The sequence below is a fragment of the Zonotrichia leucophrys genome, chromosome 2, assembly GCF_028769735.1.
Source record: "Zonotrichia leucophrys gambelii isolate GWCS_2022_RI chromosome 2, RI_Zleu_2.0, whole genome shotgun sequence".
NCBI lineage: Eukaryota > Metazoa > Chordata > Aves > Passeriformes > Passerellidae > Zonotrichia > Zonotrichia leucophrys.
The window spans coordinates 9,398,018-9,418,767 of record NC_088171.1 but is presented as its reverse complement, the minus strand read 5'-3'; the positions used below and the strand labels follow the sequence as shown (position 1 = coordinate 9,418,767).

General features: G+C 39.4%; 1 protein-coding gene across 1 annotated transcript; it reads right to left on the bottom strand.

Annotated features, from left to right (window-relative positions):
• Positions 1-8,688: 8,688 nt before the first annotated feature.
• Positions 8,689-18,788, bottom strand: RNF32 (ring finger protein 32). The gene is given in 6 exon segments (XM_064706751.1): positions 8,689-8,866; positions 9,075-9,158; positions 9,160-9,196; positions 15,421-15,477; positions 15,480-15,662; positions 18,629-18,788. Coding segments are annotated over 6 exon segments (699 nt in total).
• Positions 18,789-20,750: the final 1,962 nt, after the last annotated feature.

Below are 20,750 nucleotides of genomic sequence, written 5' to 3'. Positions count from 1 at the left end.
CTTCCATCTTCAACTAGATACCACACAAGACCAAAAAATAGGTGTAAACTGAGTGTTTTAAGTTAGCTGTTTTTTGGCTTTTTTTCTGTGTTGGTAGCACAATATTAAATGCAATTGCAGAACTGTAATATTTGTGGGATTTCTAAGCATGAAGCACACATGCTTACCACTTTAAGCTAAAAAATAGTAGTGTTGGTTACTGTACAAGTAACAGTTTTGCATTCATAAGGAGCTTTGTTTACTGTCTGTAATGTGCTGTTTATCTTTGGCCCTGTTCCTCTGATCCCTTTGACCCTGTTGGCTGTTTTAGTGTCATAGAAATTAAAAGATTTGACAAGTGGTTTCCCTTGCCTGGTTCCCAAGTACCACCTGGAACACCAGTGGAGGGAGGGCTGGGCTGCCCACACAGGCAGGGAGGAGCTCCTGCAGCAGGGACATGGGGAGAGATCCTGTGGACACGACCTCCCCGGTGTCACCAGGAGTGTCACATCCTCCTCCCCGGTGTCACCAGGAGTGTCACATCCTCCTCCCCGGTGTCACCAGGAGTGTCACATCTCCCCGGTGTCACCAGGAGTGATGGGTACCAAGGCCCTGCAGCCCCTGTCCCTCCCACCATGCCACTCACCCCTGAGGCTGTGCAGCAGCTGTTGCTGCTTGAGGTGCCCACATGTGCCCAGTGCTGTGTACTGAAGACATGATGGGCCTTTTCTCAAAGAATTTACAGTCTAAATTAGAAAGGAGTAAGGTAGAAACAGAAAGCAGTTGGCCTCTTCCTGCATGTGGCTTTCCTTGATTTCTTGTAGCATGCTCTAGGTTATTTCCTATGTCTTCTCCCTCTCCCAGAAGTGGGGTGGTGGTGTATGTACAGCAACTGAGCCTTACTCTTAGTGGACTGGCATCTAAAATTTTGAAGTAACAAATACAGGAAAACAGCTAAATCCTGTTTAATGTATTCTCTGATCTTGAAAATAGCATTTTTTTTAAACCAAGGTGAAATAATCTAAGCAGAGACAGGACATTAAGGCCACATAAATAACCTCTTCAAAAAGAAATATGCTTAGTTTTGTTTTAAAAGGTGTTGATGTGAACTGTGAAGCTTTAATTGCTGTAATGAAATAAGATTCCCTACCTCCTAGTATTAGGATTTTTGTTTTTCTTTTAGTGCTGAGTTGGGACAATATTGCCTACACTGACTTCCCTCTCCAACCCATGAACACTGAATTTGCTATTGGTAAGCTGGCAGGTTATTTCAGTCATATTGTCAGATTTGAACTTTACAAAAATGCTACTTTTGAATTTATCCCATTCAGCAAGAGCAAACTAAGGCCACAGCCACCAGCCACACAGTGATACAATATCTACCCCCTTTTCTACCTTGCCTCCTTGAGATAGACAAAACATGAAACAGCAGAAGAATCCACATATATTTGATTTATGCACTGTAAAAAACCATACCAGAAGGCAACTTTAATGGAAGGCTTTTGAAATATTTCACAATTGAAGCCCCTAGAACTCTTCAGAGATAAAAAAATGTGTATCATTAGTATACAAATGTCAATTGTATGTTCTCTAAATAAGCCAGTAATTCACGGACACGAAAAAAAAATTAATCGCTTCTTAAAATCTCCTTTGTGATTCACAGTGAAACAGTATCTTGGACTTTAATAGAAGCCTGTGGACTTGTGAAGGTATCTCTGGCTTGGCAACAGAAACCTTAGGATGCTTGCTAGTTTTGTGTTAACTGCCATATTTTATCAGTAACTTTTTAGCTTCATTTACTGCTCATGATTTTTTTTTAATATACATAGCATATGTTTTGACAAATACAGAAGGTGACTCCAAACAGTCAAAGAGATAGTGTGAGAAATATCCTGTAAATGCTGATATTCTTGACACACTGAATTCCAAGCTATTTAGAAACTATCTGTATGAAGGCCTTACATCAAATAGAAGTTAGGAAATCCTAATTCTTAAAGGCTTTTAGGTATCTGAATGTTGATATGTATGTACTTGAGCACTTTGGAATGCTGCTTCTGGATGGTTGTTGATCACTAACCTCAAGCACTGCTGTTGCTTTTCTCCCTACCCCCATAACATTGTTTTATAGTCAGCATCACTGGATGAAGCTCCTTTCCTGGTAAGGGCTTTATTTTGCATTCCTCCTCTATTCCCTGCTTCCATAGATACCAGCTATTGAAGTATTAGGGCACCTGCTTTGATTTTCATGTATTTCTTTTCCCACATAGATATTCCCTAGTTAGAACATTTTTTCCACTACAAAAATGTTCACATTTATGAATTTTTTTAACCACTAGATTCCATTTAAGCAATCTTGTCACTAGAGGGTCCTCTAACAAATTACCAAGAGCTCAAATCAGTTTGGATCATGAGTTGAGAGGGTTTAGTCACGGCATATATTTGTGCTTTGAGCTTGCAGTGGTGTGAGGGTACAGCCCCACTTGTCAGTGAGGGGAAGGAGCTGGTGTGGCCACGGGGAGCCCTGGGGTGGTGTCACTGCAGGGTGGCTCCTGCTGTGCTCCTGCTCTGCTCTGGGGTGTGCAGAGACACCTCCATCAGTGGGAGGTGGGCACACCTTGTGTCAGCTCTCAGCAGGGTCAGCCTGTGAGAGGTGCTGAGCTCAGGCTCTTCACCTTTCTCTGGATTTTTGTATTTCATGTGTATGAGCATGTTTTGGGCCTTCTCTCCCCATGTGAGTTGGTCATTCAGAGAAGTGGCATGATGGTGATACCTGTGCAGTGGATTCAGTGGGTGTGTTTAAATGTTTAAGAAGAAAATTGGCTGGTGCATGATTTCCTGTTTCCCTCTGACCGTGAGTTTTTTCCAGTCTGAACCAAAATTCTTAAGAGTCACAAAATTTCTCTGAGTACTTTCTCCTCCTTGGCTTTATATAACAAAAAATTTCAGTCACTTTTAGTTTCTTAAAGGTAGCTTTCAAAGTATTTTTGCCTTATTTGGTGTGATGTCTGTTGCTTTAAGGAGAAGTGGATAGAAGATACATTTAGGTATGTGATTTGAAATACTGGTGTGTGTGTATGAAACACATGTACACAAAATATTTCCTTTCCTGTGGGGTTTGGGCCCAACCCCACATTACCTAAATAGAGATCATGTGTTGCTCTTGTCTCCACTAATTTTTGTATTTAAAATTCCCAGTGAGGATGCTGAGGATGTTCTCAGGGTGCTGCTGGTACCCTGATCCCTGTCACATGGAATTGGCTTCATGTGTGCTTAGGTGGCATGACCTTAAAACCACAATTCTGAGCTGGCCTTTCCTTGGCTGTTGATGCTTCTGGCTGGGCTGTGATGATGGCAGCAGGTACCTTCACTGTGCACATTCAGGGTTTCACTGCAGTGTTTCTGGTTAATATCACAGTTTACAAAAACAAAAAGATAAATTACGCACAATCTCTGAACTGTGTGAGGCGGGGAGGTGCTGAATGGAGCTGGTGGTCCCCTCTTGGTCTGATTTGTGCTTCAGGTTTTGTAAACTCCACAGTCTTGAGCAGCTGACTTTCACTTGGATGTATCTGACCAAGGTATTACACAGCTGAAAAATTGTGCTTTGAGTGTTACTTTAATCCCAACAGTTTGGTGTAGATACCTTCTCCCCATCAAACCCTTCCTGGTTCATTTTAGGTCATCCAGAATTATGGTTTATAATGTTCTCTGTTGTGGGTATTTTGTTGTGTTACCAAAAAAAAAATCTGCTGCCTTAGCTAGGCTGATATTTTTGTTTTGTTTTGTTTTGTGGAAAGCAGTGGTAATGTTTTTTTCCTTTTGTTTGAAATGTTACACTGAATGTTTTGTAGGAAAATTTTTTTTTACTGTGTTTTCAATAAAGGTAAAGTGTGATTTATATCAGAGTTTTGTCCCTTTTTTATTATAAGCAATGAAAAAATAATCTCTGTTGTGTTCTTCTCTCTTCTTCTTTCTCCCAGTTTAACCTGCTTTTGAAATTCTCAAATGGTTGCATTTCTAAAATAGCTGAGGTAGGGAATGTGATGGAGATTCCTCTACATTCAGAGGCATCACAGCCCTGTGTTTTAAGACAGGTGTGCAATTAATTGGAACTCTCTGCTTTAGGCCAGTGGGGATTGTTTATAGCAAAGTATGCTCGTTATGTAATTTGTAAGTAATTTGCAATTCCTTAATAGTTTGACTGAAGGGCAATTTTTACATGTTAAACTGCTGACCACCATGCTTCCTAAACTGTCTGTAACTTAAATAGCTTCAGACTTTAAATTCCATTTCACAGGAGAGTTTAGGCTGTTTTTAAAGTTCAAGGATCACGTGGCTGGAAGGGACCTGGAGATGTTTGATCCATCCAGCTGCAGAGGATCAAACATTGCTGCATTATTGCTGGTATTTAACCAGCCTGTGATGAGAGTGCTGGGCTGTCTCTAGGCAGTATATTCCACTGTTTAATTGTCCAAGATTTCATAAATGTCAAATGTGAAGGGCCCTGGCCAGGCTTTAAGCTTTAATTTTGTTCTCAAACATCCATAGTAAAACAAGTCTTTCTGCTTGCACCTGCTTTTTCCACACCTGAAAGGTTACATTTACCTTTATTTTCTACACCTGAAAGGTTACATTTCCCTTAATTTTCTATATAAGAAGTGACCCCCAATTCTCTTAACAGTTTTATGGAGGCCTCTTATCCTTTTTGCTGCCTGTGGGGATGCTTATGTATTTTTGGAAATGCAGAGCTCAAGTGGAGACAGAAACCTCCAAGCTTGAGCTCTGGCACTACATCATATCTTCAGTACTTGTTTCTTTGCATTTTTTGGGCTTGGTTGGTTTGGTTTTTTTTTTGACAGTGGGAGAAGAAGCATCTCAGGTGTTGTCCTCAGTATAGATTTTTATGCCTTTTTACTGCCTTGAGTGTGTTTCTGCATATTGTGTATAGTCCTGGGCAATCTCATCTTTATATCTGAAGATGCTCCCACAGGGCTCAACAAAATAAATACCTAAAAGGGTTGCTTTTCTTGAATTTAATCATCTTGAGTGCAATCCCAGCTCACTGTAGCCATTTCCTCCTAATGTAGCCCTGTGTCTGAAAGCTCTGCAGGGTTTCACACAAGTCTTAGTCTTGTCTGTGTGGCTGCCCATAAATGTGTGCAGCAGTTTTAAGGGACATTTTGGCATCTGTATCATGACCAGGCAATGTGAGCCTTTCTCTCCATGCATTTCCTGTGACAGGAAACCTGCTAGGAAAAGAAGGAGCCATTTTTTCAGGGAGTGTGGGTTGGGAAGTGGGAGGTGAGGTGGCAGAAGGATTGAGCTCAAGGTCAGACAGCCTCATGGCACCTGAACACTTTCCTATTGTTTCATTTAACTTCTTTTTCTTTTGGTAGCTTTTCTCTACTAGCACATCTGTTCCCTTCCAGCTGTGAAAGTGACCCTCCATAGCATATATCAGAGTATTTAAAATGAACTTTTCTAGACCCAAAGAAATCGAGAGCCCATATCTCACAAAAATCCTTCAGAAATGATGTAAAAAACTCACTAAGATTTTATATAAACTTTGGGTTTCCTAAATTTTCTGCTAACACGATCTCATATTCTTTTTATTCTATGGGCTGATTCATTGCTGATAACTGTTCTGTGTTCCCAAATGACCCCTAACAGAACAGGATATTGAAAGGATGTATCCATTTGTCAGTAGAAATAGGATTAATTTCCTTGTTAGTAAATGCTGATTTAGCAATGTACCATAAAAGCTCCCAGAGAGCCTTTGTATTGTGGATGTATTTAAATCCCAAAATGATGGGAAAAGCAGCAGCCCCTCCTGTACTCTCTGAGAGAATTCCGTGTAGCACAGAGCAGGTGGGGAATCTGGTGCTTCCCCTCAGCACTGCTCAGTGCCCAGAAAGAAACGTCCCAGTCTCTCGTGCACACTGACCTTCAGTGGTATGTGTAAAACAAAAAACAAACAAACAACAGTCCCACCACAGGCCTCCTCCAATATTTACACTTTGTGGTCTCCAAACAGTCCTGACTGGTGACACCATGTGCTCTCTGAATGAGAAAGCATTGAAACCTTGCTTGTATCTTTAATATTTTAATGTGATTATGTATTTAATTAATAACAGCCCTGGTAAGTTTTACCTGACCATTGTTAGCTGGATTCTAGAACTGGATCTCTGCATTGCAATTTGAACTGCTCTTACTGATTTCATGTTAAAATCTGGCTTCAGGAAGAACAAGGGAAGATTACACCCAACTCTTATGTAATTTGGGGTTTCTGTTCCCCATCAAGTAAAGGTTGATCACTTTAAAACACTTATGAGTCATGCTTGGTCTAAATTTATAGTGGTATCAGATGTGACCAGACCTGACCTGGTGGTGTAATAAAGTGAGCATCCCTGAGCTGGAAGTGTAAAAAACAAAAGAGGAAAACTCTTTTCCTGCATGAGACAGGGATCTATGAAGTTCCTCTGCTGCTAAGATACTATCTTTGAGCTACTCCTGGATTTTCTGTAGTGTGGTCTGACCCAATTCATATCCATCAATCAGTAAATAAAGTCTAAGGTTGGGAAGAAAAAGAAGTGTAACTAAAATTTAACCCAGAATTTTTGTTAACTGGTAAATCAGTGTGAACTATCAATGTGAATGGAAAGGAAATCAGCATTTTAAATAATTTGTTATTGGTGTGTTCTAGGATGTAAAAATGAAATTTTAATACATAATACCGAATAACTTTTTTTTAGCCTTGAATAACTGAAACAGAGCAATTGAATTTATTTCTGAAAACACCATACCCTGTCCATTTTATGTGTGAGACTTCCTGAAGCTGGGACAGAGTGGCAGAGTGACTGTGCAATCCCCCATCGGTATGCAGAGCTGCATCAGTCATCTGTACAGCAGCCCAGGACTATGATAAAATGAAACCATGAAACAAAGCACCGAGGTGAACTTTGTCCATGGGGAAGCCTTTTTAAGTGATCCAATGTCAGCAAATTGCTTACTAATGTGTTGACTTATGGCAACCCTCAAAAGTAAAATGAAAAGGCTGGAATTTACAGCATATCAATGAATCAGTTGATAAGCTTTTACTGGTTTAATATCCTCCTAGTTTTGCTGCTTGGAGCCACTTCAGGTTAGCAACAGAATGTTTACCATCTCTGTGTGATAAAGGAAGTCAAATGACTAAACAAATTCCAGGACCATTATACTGTTTGGTGAGATTTAAATTAAAATCGTTGGGAGAAATCATGTGGAGGGGGGAGGAAGAAACTAAAGTCAACTGCATCATTTCCCAATGACTTACCTCCTGCTTCCTAAACAATGGCAGGATTTTAGCAGAGCTGGAGATAATGTAATGCATTAGAAAAGATTTAATTGCACCAATAAAAGGCTATACCACAATTAAATGACATACAGAGTGACATTTATAGGGAGGATCAAAGAAATTCACTACCTAACATGCTGAAGCAACACCCTGCTCTCTGTGTATGGGAGTGCTAAAAAGTAGCCTACTTTGGTTTCAGTGACCTTTCTTATCTCCTTTGATCTAGATTATTAAAAATTTTAATGCCAGGTGTAATAAGGGCTACTGTAGCACCCTGAAACAAGCAATATGTGTCTTTCCTAGTACTAATATTTCAGACCTTGTTTTTTATTTTCTGATATTTATTTAAGCATATGAAACTTGACATTTAACCTTTGTGATCCTTCCAAAGGTGGCAGGGTTATTAAAAAAATAATTGGGTTTTTTTTTTTGCTATTGTGATGCCATTTGATTATGCTAATGTTTAGGGAGTGACATTTTAAAAACACAGTTCAATTTTGAGAAGTAAATTCTATTTTAGAAGAGCTTTTTAGTGCCTGGAAACGGATAGCTCCTTGTGAAAACTTTCTTTAATGTTTTAATTAACCAACATTTTAAGTATAAGAGTGAACAGCAGGAAAACTCATCTACAGTTCCCACTTGAAAGCCACTAAGGAAAATAAGTGCAGGTCCTTTAATCATGACTTGCACTGAATTTATTCAAACCTAATAATTATGAGAAGACTTTATAAATTTATTCTTAATAGAAGGTGGAAAAGCAGTCCCCATTTTGTTCCCTGTTGGATGAAGATCCTTCTGTGGCTTTTGAAATGTGGGCAGCCAGGTGCCAAGGGCAGGGACCCTAAAGCCCAGGGCAGGTGGCTTGGAGGGATTCTGCTGTAGCCATCTGAATTTCAGTGAGAGAAATTGTGACCAATGATATTCAGCTGCAGATTTCACCACATTTAGGAGCCTTCTCCAACCTCCTGTAGCCGAGACCTTGTTTCATGGCTTTGTATGGTGTCTTGGGCCCGTGGGATACTGGCAGCCTTCTTGGGAAAAATGCCTGTATCTGCTTCCCTGCCTTTCAAACAGCAGGAAAATCCAAGGGTTGTCTGTTCTAGTGTTGCTTCTTGAGGACAGTCACAATCCACTGGCAGGTTCATTTATTCCAAATTAAGGTCTTGAGCACTTTTGAGAGCAACATCAGCGTTCTTCCGTCACCTTCATATTCAGTGTTCTTCAGTCACCTTGATATTCTTTTTCTCTTTTCCAGGGAAGGATTTTGCACTGGTTCTAAAGAGGATGGAATGAGCAGACTGACAGAACAACAGTGCTGCCTGTGCAGTGTGAATGAGAAGAAATGAGTAAAAAGGGAGGGAGGAAACTCCTGATATTCAGGAGTTCTGGTTTAAGGAAGCTGAATTGCCCCAAGGAACAAGACCAAGGAAGCAAATATAGCAAAGCATTTTTTCAAACAGTTGCTTTCTTAATTTTCTATCCTTAGGAGGCACTGCTTCCCTTAAGTCTTTAGACTCTTTTCCAATAATATATCCCCTCCAGGAAGCTTAAATTCTGTAAGACACAATTCTGCTCAAGGAGAGGAAACTCAAATTTTTATAATTTAGTTATTTATATGAAACAATGATTTGTTACATTTTTTTGAACTTTAGCTTTTCTAGTGCATGCATTCTGTCTAGTTTCTTACTAAAAGTATAATGCACTTGGAACATTATTAAGAAATAAATATTGTCTGGTGACACACCTGTATCAGAAGTAAAGCTTACCTAATTAATTCAATTTAACTAAGCATGCCCCATCATGTATTACTCTGGTCTGATCCTGCTCTTTTCTACACATGGGACAACTTTCTACCTGTAAATTTTTCAAAGGTTTTCAGGCATCACTGAAAAAATAATTATAATTACAATGACTTGCAATATATTTCATCTTGTTGGTACAGATGAAGCAGACTAGATTACAGAATGTAAAAACAGTTAATTAATCAATCCATGAACACTCTACAACATGCATGTTTTTAAAATTAAAACGTTAAGAGAATTTTGTAAGTCTCCACCTATTCACATGAAATTTCATGGATTAAATTATTCCAGGTTAGAATACTTCTGTATGGCTCAGTTACAAATTATGTTCTTCCCATCTGCTTTTAAAAAGGTTATAAAAAAGAATAAAGTGCTTCATCATAAAATAGCTTTAAATTATATTTCTTACCATAAAAATCTGGAATCAAAATTCCTTTTCAAGATGATTACATTTAATTCATTAAGATATTCACTTAGGTAGTTTAATTAAAAGACTCATGTATTATGTGCTTGAATAGTTATACAAAAATGTACTCCCTTAATGGACTACATGGGAACATCAATGCAGCACCTGTTTTTTCAAAGGAAAGAAAACAACCCCAGAACCAAACCTGACTTTAAAGCATTCTAACAGCTGAAAAGGAAAAAATGCTGACAAGAAAAATTCTGAAAGGTCATCAGTTTGCTTCTGTGATTACTGCAGTCTTTTGAGTGAAAACAAAATTACTTTGTGAAATTGTGAATTTTGTGTAACAGCACATGGGGTGGCAGAAAGGAAGAAATGGCAATTGCTGCTGGCTGGAGGAAAAAATGATAAACCAAACATTTAAAATGAAATCTGATTAATTTTCCTCCTCTTTCCCAACAGAGACATTACATTTCAAGAGGTGATGCACATCAGATGCAGCGTTTCTCACGTGCAGTAAAACAAAAGAGAAAGAAAGTTGACAGGCTACAAGAAAAATTCACCTTTATCTGACCTACACTCCCACCAAATGCTGATGATCTCTGTCCTGACAAAAGATACAGAGTTGGACAAAAAAGCAGTTGGCTCTTAGGGGAAGCTGGGGAAGGAGTGAAGCCCAGAAGAAGCCCAGAGAAGCTGGAGGGAGAGCTTTCACATAGAGTGGCTTTTCCCTTGAAAAAAAGCTAAGGAAACACCAAGGACAAAAAGAATTCCAGAGGCATTTGCCTTTTTGTGCCAAATCTAAAGTAACCTTCGTAATGAGTGCTGTCTTTTGCTCCTTCTTGTGAAGTTTCAGACTTTGAGGGTAGCCAGGAATTGGCAGATCTTTCCAGACCTGTCCCATCTGTCTGTGGACAGTTGTTCACCTCCACCTAATGTTGGTGTAAAAAGAAGCAACAGCCCTGCTTCTGTTATTCAAAGACTTGATTCACAACACACACTTGGCTGTAAAAAGTCTTCTAAACATTTTAAAAGGGGAACAAGCAGACAAACTGTCTTAAAATACACTGTGGAAAGGAAATTTTAAGCAATTGGGATAATTCTTCTAATTACCATCATCACCTCTCTGAAGCAGCTCTCTGTTCCATCAGTCACTTGTCTCTTTTGCTTAATATTTTCAAGATGATGGATTAGAGAATGTAATAAAGCAGGATGTGTTTATGCCCATGCTACACATGGGCATTGAGCAGGCCATCAAGGTAAAATGCAGGCATTTCATCAAATAACCTGGGGAAGTGACTCTCTGGCATTGGGTGCACACCTGCTTTGTTTCCCAAATAGAAATAACTGTTGTACGCATCTGAAATTAACAAAGCTTTTGAGAAGACAAAATTCAATCTTGAATTGTACAAACAGCAAATGTTTCCCTGATGAATGAAGGCCGGAATCATATCTATCAGGAGTTTATTTGAAACAGAAAATAGCCTATACCTGCTTTGCAAGAACAGATAAAAAGGCTTCTCTACTGTCATAACACCAGAAGTGCACAAATGCTACCAATCTTCCTCTACCATATCGTGTTCAAAATAATATCAGAGCTGGCCACTGAGTTGGTCCGCTTACTAAAACTAGAATTAAATTTAAAGTGTTATAAAGAATTAAAAGGAAAATCTTTCCTTCATTTCTTCCTCCAGCTGATGACTTTCAGCAGTACCTCAAGAAAATAAGTAAATACAATTGTGAGTCCACACACTTATTCAGTTATATTTGTACCCTGGGTCGAATTGCAAATTCCTTCCTGAATATTGGACAGCACTGTATGGATTTTCCATGCTGTGTGGAGCTCTTTCTTTTTACCCATTCTTCAGCAGGAAATGACAAGGAAGGATGCTCAACTACTCTGTTGTGTTTTTTTTTTTTTTTTTTTTTTTTTGTTCAGAATGAGCCAAAGAAAAAACCCAGAGAAGCTGTGGCTGTTCCATCCCTGGAAGTGTTCAAGGCCAGGCTGGATGGAGCTCTGAGCACCCTGGGGTAGTGGAAAATGTCCCTGTCCACTTCAGGAAATTGGAACTGGATGATCTCTAAGGTCCCTTCCAATCTAAACCATGAATGGATTAGCTATCCAGTAATTACCAGAACCTCTTTTACATACAGGATTTAGACAGGATTTTTTAAATGTAAATTTTTATTTGCTGAGGAGTAATTTGAATTTATTTTGATACTTTTCAGAGCCATTAAAATGGGATTAACTAAGGAATGTGACAACATAATTTCAAAAAGATCAGTACAAATAAAATCTCAGAATTGTGATTTTTTTCTCAGCATTGCATTTATGCATTCTTAAAAATAAAAATTAATCAAGTAGTATAATAAAGAACTGTGACTGCTGCTGAAAAAATTGTGAAGTTTAAGGAGGCTGTGACATAAGAAAGAAAAATAAAAAGCATGAAGAGACAAAGAGATGGTCACAAGAGGCCAGTGATGCTGTCACTGTTACAGCTGATCTTGTCCATCTCCAGCAATGAATGTGAGGTGCCTGCTGCATGTAGATGTGAAATCTCTGCTTTCTTAAAGAAGGAATCATTGAACTTCCTTACATGTGAAATACTTACAGCATTCCTGCCTGCCCCCACAAGTGCCAGATAAAGTCCAGTGTCAGTACCTCAGCAGTAAAATCCATGTGCTAGCAGAATATAGAAATTGATCACCTTTGAAGAGCAGCAGAAGCTGCTTGTGCTGGTTGACCAGAATCCATGGAGAAGTGTCCAAGGTTTGTGTAACAAGCCAGTAATTTGTGTAACTTGAGTCCATGGTGAGGCTTTACTGGTGTTTGACCAAACAAGAAAGAGTGACATACGATAATTGCAATAATTACAATGCAAGGTGATGACACCTAGATGAGAGCTCAGTCCTAGATGGGAAGGAAAGGGTAAACTCCTTCATTCATACCAGAATCTGTGCACAAATCTGACAGTACTATGCAGCACATATTTGTTCTGTGTAAGCTTTCAAACCCCCATCAGGCAGCTTGTGCATCCAAACCCATTTCTCATGAAGAAAAAAGGAATCCCAGCAAGTCATGGGGTTTTGGTGATCCCCTTGCTGAAGTGTCTCATTATTCTAGGGCAGGATTTGTTAATTTTTGAGGCTAAAATTCTCCTTCTGAGCTCATCCATCTACAGATGTATATCGTTAATCATCTGAAATTTGCACAAACTGCCTTTGATCTTTTAAAAGAACTTTTGAGAGGTACTAAAGGATCTATCAGGAATACTGCCTTCCCTTTAGTTGAACTATCTGCCTAACCCACTGCCTTGTGAGGTCATGACATCCTTCAAACATAAATCAAAGTCAATCTGTGTTTTAGAGCAACGGCTTTGAGGTTTCAACTGGGTCAGTTTATGCTTTTGGAACAATGTGGGGAGGGATTTCCCTGCATGTGGTTTGGTTCACCCAGACCCCACCTGGTTACTTTTGTTCTCCCATTTTGGTGGCTCAATCTATGGAGTGATGGCCTCTGCGATGAGAAAATCTGGGTACAGGAGGAGTGAACAAGAAAGCAAAGCAGGGACAGCATTAAAGACACCATCACAACCTAAAAAATGCCTGATCTTGATTTCTTTCCAAGCATTGTGGTCAGAGAATGTTTTAAGGAAGAAAATGAGATGGCTTTGTGGAAAGCGTTCTGTATACCCCCAGGGTAATAGAAAATTCTTATTTAAAGCCTTCAGAAATGGATTATTTAAACTGCCAAACAAGAAGAGATTGGCAGCAAAACTGAACTTCTAAATAATACAGAGCAGATGGGACACTTGTGAGAGACAGGTTCTACAGGTGTTTTGAGGGAAATCTTTTATACAGCAGAGTTTCTGAAGGAAGTCTGGTGGCAGGACACACAAGGAGGGACATGTGGTCAAAGCAAAAGGCTCTGTGGAGATATTCTCAAAGCAGCACTTTGAAAAGATACAAGCAATGAAAAACTACATTTATCACAGCTCAGGACATCCAAGAATTTTCATCCTTATGCATCAAGTTTAAAAGCCCAACCCATTTACTGACACACCCATTTACAACCAATAAAATAAACGTTATTGAAGCATTTACATAAATTAACCTTTAAACTATTACTGCTGGATTTTAGGAATCAAACCCCTATTGAAAAAAATGAATGACACAGACCTCTTAAACTTTCTTTTATTACCCATAAACTCAAGAAGAAAATGTTCCATTAAATTACATTTTCAATGTTGTTTTGCAGTTTTAATGTTTAAACCACACAATCCTTATTAAGGAAGAGAAAGTTTGACAGATGCATTTTGAGATAATAATATAAGAATATAATATTATTATTATAATTATGTGAGATATTATATATATATATATAATATTGGTGAAATAATATGAGAATATTGGTGGAAATACTACAAAGTATCTCAGCACAATCCTTTGAATCCCTTTTACCAATATCTGTGTGGGAAAACTCAGTCAGTGCTGTGATTTAAAGAGAAAACACTCAGTCTTTCTAATAACAGCAGAAAACATGCTCACACCTGGGCTGCATTTTTTCACCTCAGCCTTTAGCTTCCATAATCATTCATCATTGATGTTCATTTTAACCCCAATACCTCTTCTCTGTTTTTCCCCCTGCTATCCTCTCTTCAGAATGAACCAAAGAAAAAACCCTGCCCTCTTTAGAGCTATAACCATGTAAATATAGTGCTAATTACCTCATCTGATTACCTTTGTCCTGTCACTGGTTACACTCCCTTGTTGTGCACAATCTGAATTTCCCTCTGAATTTACAGCTATTTCCAAAGGCAGATGTGCTTGGATGGAGCATCCCTGGTTTAATGGGTTCCCTCTGGAGCTGGGACGGCTGTGACAGTTCCTGTGGCAAAGCCAACCTGATCTTCAGGGAGGCCAAAGGGTGTTTGCATGAAAAAGATTAAATAAACTAGCTATTGACAATGATGAAAGTTTATTATACTCAAAACTGCAAATTTTTGAGCCAGAAGGTTCTTTGAGTAGTGCTTAATCAAGGCAACAGAAAGGATGGACACAAGAAGATCTTCATGGCAAAAATAGTGTTGAAATCCTTAGAAAAGGGAAATACAGAGAGGCAAGAAGCACATTTGATCTCCTGGTCCCTTAAGATGCTCCCTGGTTTTGTTTTTCTAAGCAATATCGTCTGTCGCTGCTCCACAACTGTATTATTATAACACTATTTAAAAGTGAATTTTCTCGCCAGGCATCATTCCAAACCCTCACATCTGTGACTTTTATCTTGCTGCATGTTTGCTTCTAAATTTGAAAAAGGTATTTAGCTACAGGTGTTAATTCTTCCCTGGTTTAGCCCCAGGACCATTGTATAAACAAACCTTTTTAACTTTGGGCAAAGCTGCGTATATATTAACAAAGAATACATTTCATGCAGCTTTATTAAATGTCTTTTTACAGAATAAGGAATAAACCAGACCATTTCAAATAGACCTTAAAAAAAGCTTAATGCTAGAACCTGTCCCCAACTAAATGTAGTTAGAAAATCACTGATGCTTTCTTAAAATAAGATGTAAAGAATGTTACGACATTCAATAGACGTTAAAAGTACTTATTGCTTCTAATGAAGAATATGTCTTCATCAAGATGACCCAGTTTCACCTTTTTACATTCATTGTCACAAAAATAATGTTATAAATGCATTTCAGATATGAAAAGACACATTTAAGGCAGTGATGGCAATCCCATTTTCTACCTAATGGCTTAAACTGCTGAATTTTGGTAAATTTTAAAAGAAGATACCATGCTGTTGAGAATTAAATAATCTTCTGAACTCAAAGCTTAACCTCCACATTTTAGTTTATTTTAAATGATAACAAAAGTTACAAATCAGAATGGTTTACCTAATGTCAGCTGTGGAGCACTGGGGTCAAGAAGATTCTCCTTTTCTGCATCTTCCTTGCTTTTGTGCTCTTTTTTCTTAGTCCAGTATGTGCTATTGCACTGACTATTTCTTTTATTCATGGGATTTGTAAAAGTTGTTGGTATTCCTTGTCCTTGACTTAGAATGTTAAAGGATCCTGCAGCTGATGATTGTGTATTATATGATCCTGTAGAGCAACTGCAGAAACTGCTGTTGTCTCTTGTTTGGAGAGGCAGCCCTATAAAGCAAAAAAACCTCCAACCAATCTTGAATAATTATTGTTATAAATTATTTAAAACCATACATATTATAGTAAATTAAATGAAACTCTGCACTTAGCCAATATTTTTGAATTGTTAAAAGCTTTTATGCACATACAGCTCCAGTAGTTGAAGCCTAACGTGCAATTACTGTAATATGAAATTTAAGATTGATGTTTCTGACACATCCTAGTTTTAACTTATAAAAAGTCAAATGAAATCTTTGCTTTATCATTTATATTAAATAAAATAACAGTAATTTTAAAGTTTTAATTACTGAGCTCATAATTATTATATTCAATAAACTCATTATGAGCTATAAAAGTTTGGCATGCTCAAACACATTTTAATTTCATATAATTAAAAACAATCCCAAAGGCTAATTTTGCCTTCCAGTCCCCTGAATATAAACAAGAATGTATTATTTTTACACAGGGAATGGGCTTATCTACCTGTTCCTCCATTTCTCCCCATGCTTATGCTTTATTTTAGGAGATGTAGAATAGAACCCTGTAAAATCATGATGTTCCATTGCTAATCTTTAGCTGGTTTGACAAGAATAGTGTTCCTTTACATGCAGATATGTACAAGGACTTCAATAATATTTCTCAGGAGAAGCAGCCTCCTCAATAGCAGATAAGAAGCAACAATTTCTGTTGTTTTCTCCTCAGGATCCCATGGGAAAGAGCTTAACATCTGTTCCAGGCACTGAAGTTAACTTTGGATCCATAAATCACCGCGTCTGTTCCCCTCCTGGCAACCTCATTTCATCCTCAGTGGGCTGCCTGCAGTGTGCAGGGAATGGACTCAGAACTAATGGCAACAATCACAAATTTCAGGCTGAACTGACAAAGATGTGGCTGCAGCAATAAACCCCAGAAGTGTTCTGCAGGATTGGCTTGTTGTAGAGAGGGAAGGCAGTGATACACAGGGCAGGGATGATGCTGGCAGCCCCTTTGGGCTGGAGCTGCTCCTCTGAGGTCCCAATATCCCCCAGTACAGCAGAGGGATGTGACTTGGTGCCAGGGTGGAGGTGCAGGGATGAGTGAGACCCCTCAGCTGTGACAAACAGCAGCCACTGCCCACAGGGCTTCTCTGGTTCACACCCACAGCAAGGTTCAGTTTGGAAAGGGCCTTAAAGGTCACCTTGTTCTACCTCCCCTGCCATGGCTGGGGACACTTCCCACTACCCCAGCGTGCTCAGAGCCCCATCCAGCCTGGCGTTGAACACTGCCAGGGATGGGGAAGCCACAGCTTCTCTGGGCAACCTGTGCCAGGCCTCGCCACCCTCCCAGGGAAGAATTTCTTCCTAATATCTAAATTAAATTCCACCCTTTCTCAGTTTAAAGCCATTTAACTCCTTGTCCTATCACTCTGTTCCCTCTCCTGCTGTCCCTTAAGGCACTTGAAGCTGCTCTAAGGTGTCACTGGAGCCTTCCTATCTCTAGGCCAAACAGCTCCAACTCCCAGCCTGTTTCCATGGCAGAGGTGCTCCAGCCTCCTGACCATCTCTGTGGCATCCTCTGCACTCACTCCTCCAGGTCCATGTTCCTCCTGCAGTTGGGAGCCCAGATCTGGATGTTTCAGTGTGTGGTTTTTCCACAGCCAGCCCTGCTCTTCTCCACTCACAGGTCAAGATGGGCTGACCAGAGGGACTCTGTGCTGCAGGAAAGCTGTGGGTGTGACACTGGGGGACATGGCTTTGTGGTGGATCCAGCAATGGTTAATGGGTTGATGGTTGGACTCATTGGTCTTACAGATCTTTTCCAGACATGATGATTCTTGTTAACCTTTTGTCCCTTTTCCCCCAGCCCCACAGGCTCTGAGGGAAGGGTAGCAGTGGGAGATTTTGCTTCCTTCTCCTCAGAGGGTGCAGTGGATCCTCTCCTGGCTTGATACCAGCCACTGTCCACAGGGAAGCCCCTGGGAATGATCCTTTCTGGTTTTCCCTACCACTCAGTGCACCCCACTGCCTCTAGGCAGTGTTTTCCCATTTAGCTCTATGTATGTGGGGTAATGGGGAGGTTAGTGAGCATTAGTTGTGTTCCTCCTTGTGCATTTGGATTTGAAGATATTTTTGTTGTGCTTTTCAATTTTTAATGTGTATTTTTAATCTGGTAGGTAGTAAGATGGAAGGCAGGCCCTATGATTATCACTGATGTATAGAACGGTTTACGTTTGAAACAACTTGAAAAGTCTAGCTATTAACCCAGCCCTGCCAATCCACCACTGAACTGTGTCTCTAACTGCCACATCTACACATTTTTAAAAACACTTCCAGGGATGGTGATTCCACCACTTCCCTGAACAGTCTGTTGCAGTGCTAGACAACCCTTTCAGTAAAGACATTTCTCTCAATTCTCAATCTAAACCTCCCTTGACCCAACTTAGGGCCATTTTCTCTCATCCATACTGCTTGTTACCTGGAAGAAGAGACTAACCCTCACCTGGCTACAGCCTCCTTTCAGGTGGAGAGCAGCAAGGTCCCCCCTGAGCCTTCTCTTCTCCAAGCTCTCCATCCTCAGCTGCTCCTCCCAGGACTTGTGCTCCGGAGCCTTCAGCAGCTTCCTCACTGCCATTTTGGGTGATCTGTGTCTTTGGCTACTCTATAATGGAATCATGACTGAAAAAAGAAGAAATCTTTAAAAAGAGGATAGATTAACAGTATCCATATGGATCAAACAAAGGTATTTGTCCTGATGTATTCTATTTTCTTCCTTGCAAGGAAAATGGCTCAGGGACATGGTAAGGATGTGTTTAGTACAGCATCAGCTCCTTCAGGGACTTCCCACATTTTAAAATGTGGCTTCCTGAGCCAAAGCACTGCCCATGTCTTTGGTTAGCACTGATGTGTTTCTTTCAGAAGCAGAATTGTGTGGAATCCATCTAGAAGGAGTGTGGGCTTTCTCTGGCCATTTCCCTGGTTATTCTCACTTGGTGGCCCTTTATTTTTCATGAGGAGAACAGGCACAGATGGTGCCTCAAATCCAGGTGTGCAATTTCTTTGATTTTTTGGGTTTAAATACTTGTCAGAGTCCTTCTCAGCTGCTGCTGACTTGAGAGATTTGTTTTCCTGTGGAAGTGACATTTTCTGAGCAAATGCAGTTAGGCTGTCCTGAGAGTAATCCTTTGAGCAGCATATAAATGGAGTGATTAATCCACTGGATGCACTTCTCTGTAATTACAAGTAATTACTTTAAAGTCAAATCTGCAAATGAGTATACCTCTCTGTACGGTAGGGGAAGATGGAAAAAGCAGCTGAAGTGGCTATCTTTAAAATTACATTAAATCACTGATTGTTTCCAAAGGCAGGAATTAAATGATAAAATAGCAGTTTTTAAAGGAAACTTACACGTTATCCTGACACCAAATGTGATGAAGGGATATTTTACAGTATAAACTTTTAAAGATTTTCAGTAATAAATTTAATTAGGAAATAAAGTAGAAAACTCGATTTTCTGCTGTCTAAAATTTAAATGAAAGGGTAAATGCTGAAATATTTTCCAAAGCCAACCCACTGATGCGTAGAAAAATCACTGACATTATGGATATAAAGATACTGAAAATTATTATTAAGTTACTGAAAATTCTCTTGTGCCTGTTTCAGTTTCAGTTTTATGCTTGAACATGATTCAGCACTCTTGTGTCTTTTCAGTATTGCATTCAATTTTTTTGTTAGAATCTATGACTGACTTTCCTAAAGTGGCTAATAAGCTTCTTTTCAAATAATGCTTGCCATCTCTTCTATTTCTGTCATACCTCATTAAGGTGATCCTATACACATGTATACTTAATTAAGGCTTTTCGTTAAAATAAGCCTTTAATCCAGAGGTGCTGGGCCTTAATTGAAACTCAGAGAAGATTAGTGTCCTCTCTCATTTTGGTTTTCACTTTTACTGTACTTCCTACTCCTTCTAAAGTAAAATGCCTGCGTTAGCCTTAGCTGATACATGGCCAAGAAGAAATTAAAATTCATACTGCAGTCTTCTGGAGAGTAACATGCCTTAGTAATTGTCATTTCTTATTAAGTGCCACCTTTTACCAAGAGACTCCACTTCAAATGCAAAAGGTTGCTTTAAACACTCCAAGGACATTAACATAACGAACACGCTGCCTGTTTTGAAGGTGACTAATAAGTTACTAATGATACCTGGTTTTATCCATCTGTATAATTTTTAAATGTTAATTGTATGTTTAAATACTGCTGAAATCTCAGATCTGTCTCGAATGACTGACTTTTACAGAAGATTTAGGAAAAATGAGGAGTTTTAGCTGCACTCAGGTGAGGTACTGTACATTGCAGTAAATTTTAAAACCTTTTTGGAGGAGTGAGACACAGATTCAACATCTTCTGGTCTTCTAGAATGAAATGCATCAGCCAGAGAGCCAATCTATTTTCTTCTTGCAGAGCTGCAACTGGGCATGGCACTGCTCATTAGCAGAGGCAGGTGGCCTGCTGTCATCAATGGCAGGGGAACAACTTTTCAGGAAGAGCTATTAAATTGTGTGGGCTGAATAAATCTGATACAGAAACAGCAATGTTGGGGAAAAGGTTTGAAGCAAACTTTTTAGTGTAGCAACTGCAATGGGCTTCAGTGATATTGTGTCTTTACATCATGAAACTTGCTGCCTGTAATGTGTTTTTACACTTAGTTATGTGAAAAAAGTGTGATAAAAATAAGACTATAAGTGAAAGGAAAACAGTACTATTGTGCAGGTTGGTGGTTTCTAAAAGAATGCGTTATAAAAGTGTGTATTGACACAATAAGTAAAGCCTGTGTAGAGAGCAGTGAGCCTGGTGAGGGCTCTACCTGCCCTGGGCTTATCCCTAAATGGTTTTGTTAGGTAGGATGGTGCCAGGGATGGTCCCAGGGATGCTGGGCTGTGTCCCTCCCTCCCAGCCAGGCTCCAGGGTGTAATCATTGAGCAGGATGAATAAACCTTTGCCTGTGTGAACACAAAAATTCTTTTCTCCCACTGGAAATCAGGACATTTATTCTCCTGGAAGCCTACAAGCCAGGATTTCTTCTGAGAACCAAGTGCACTGCTG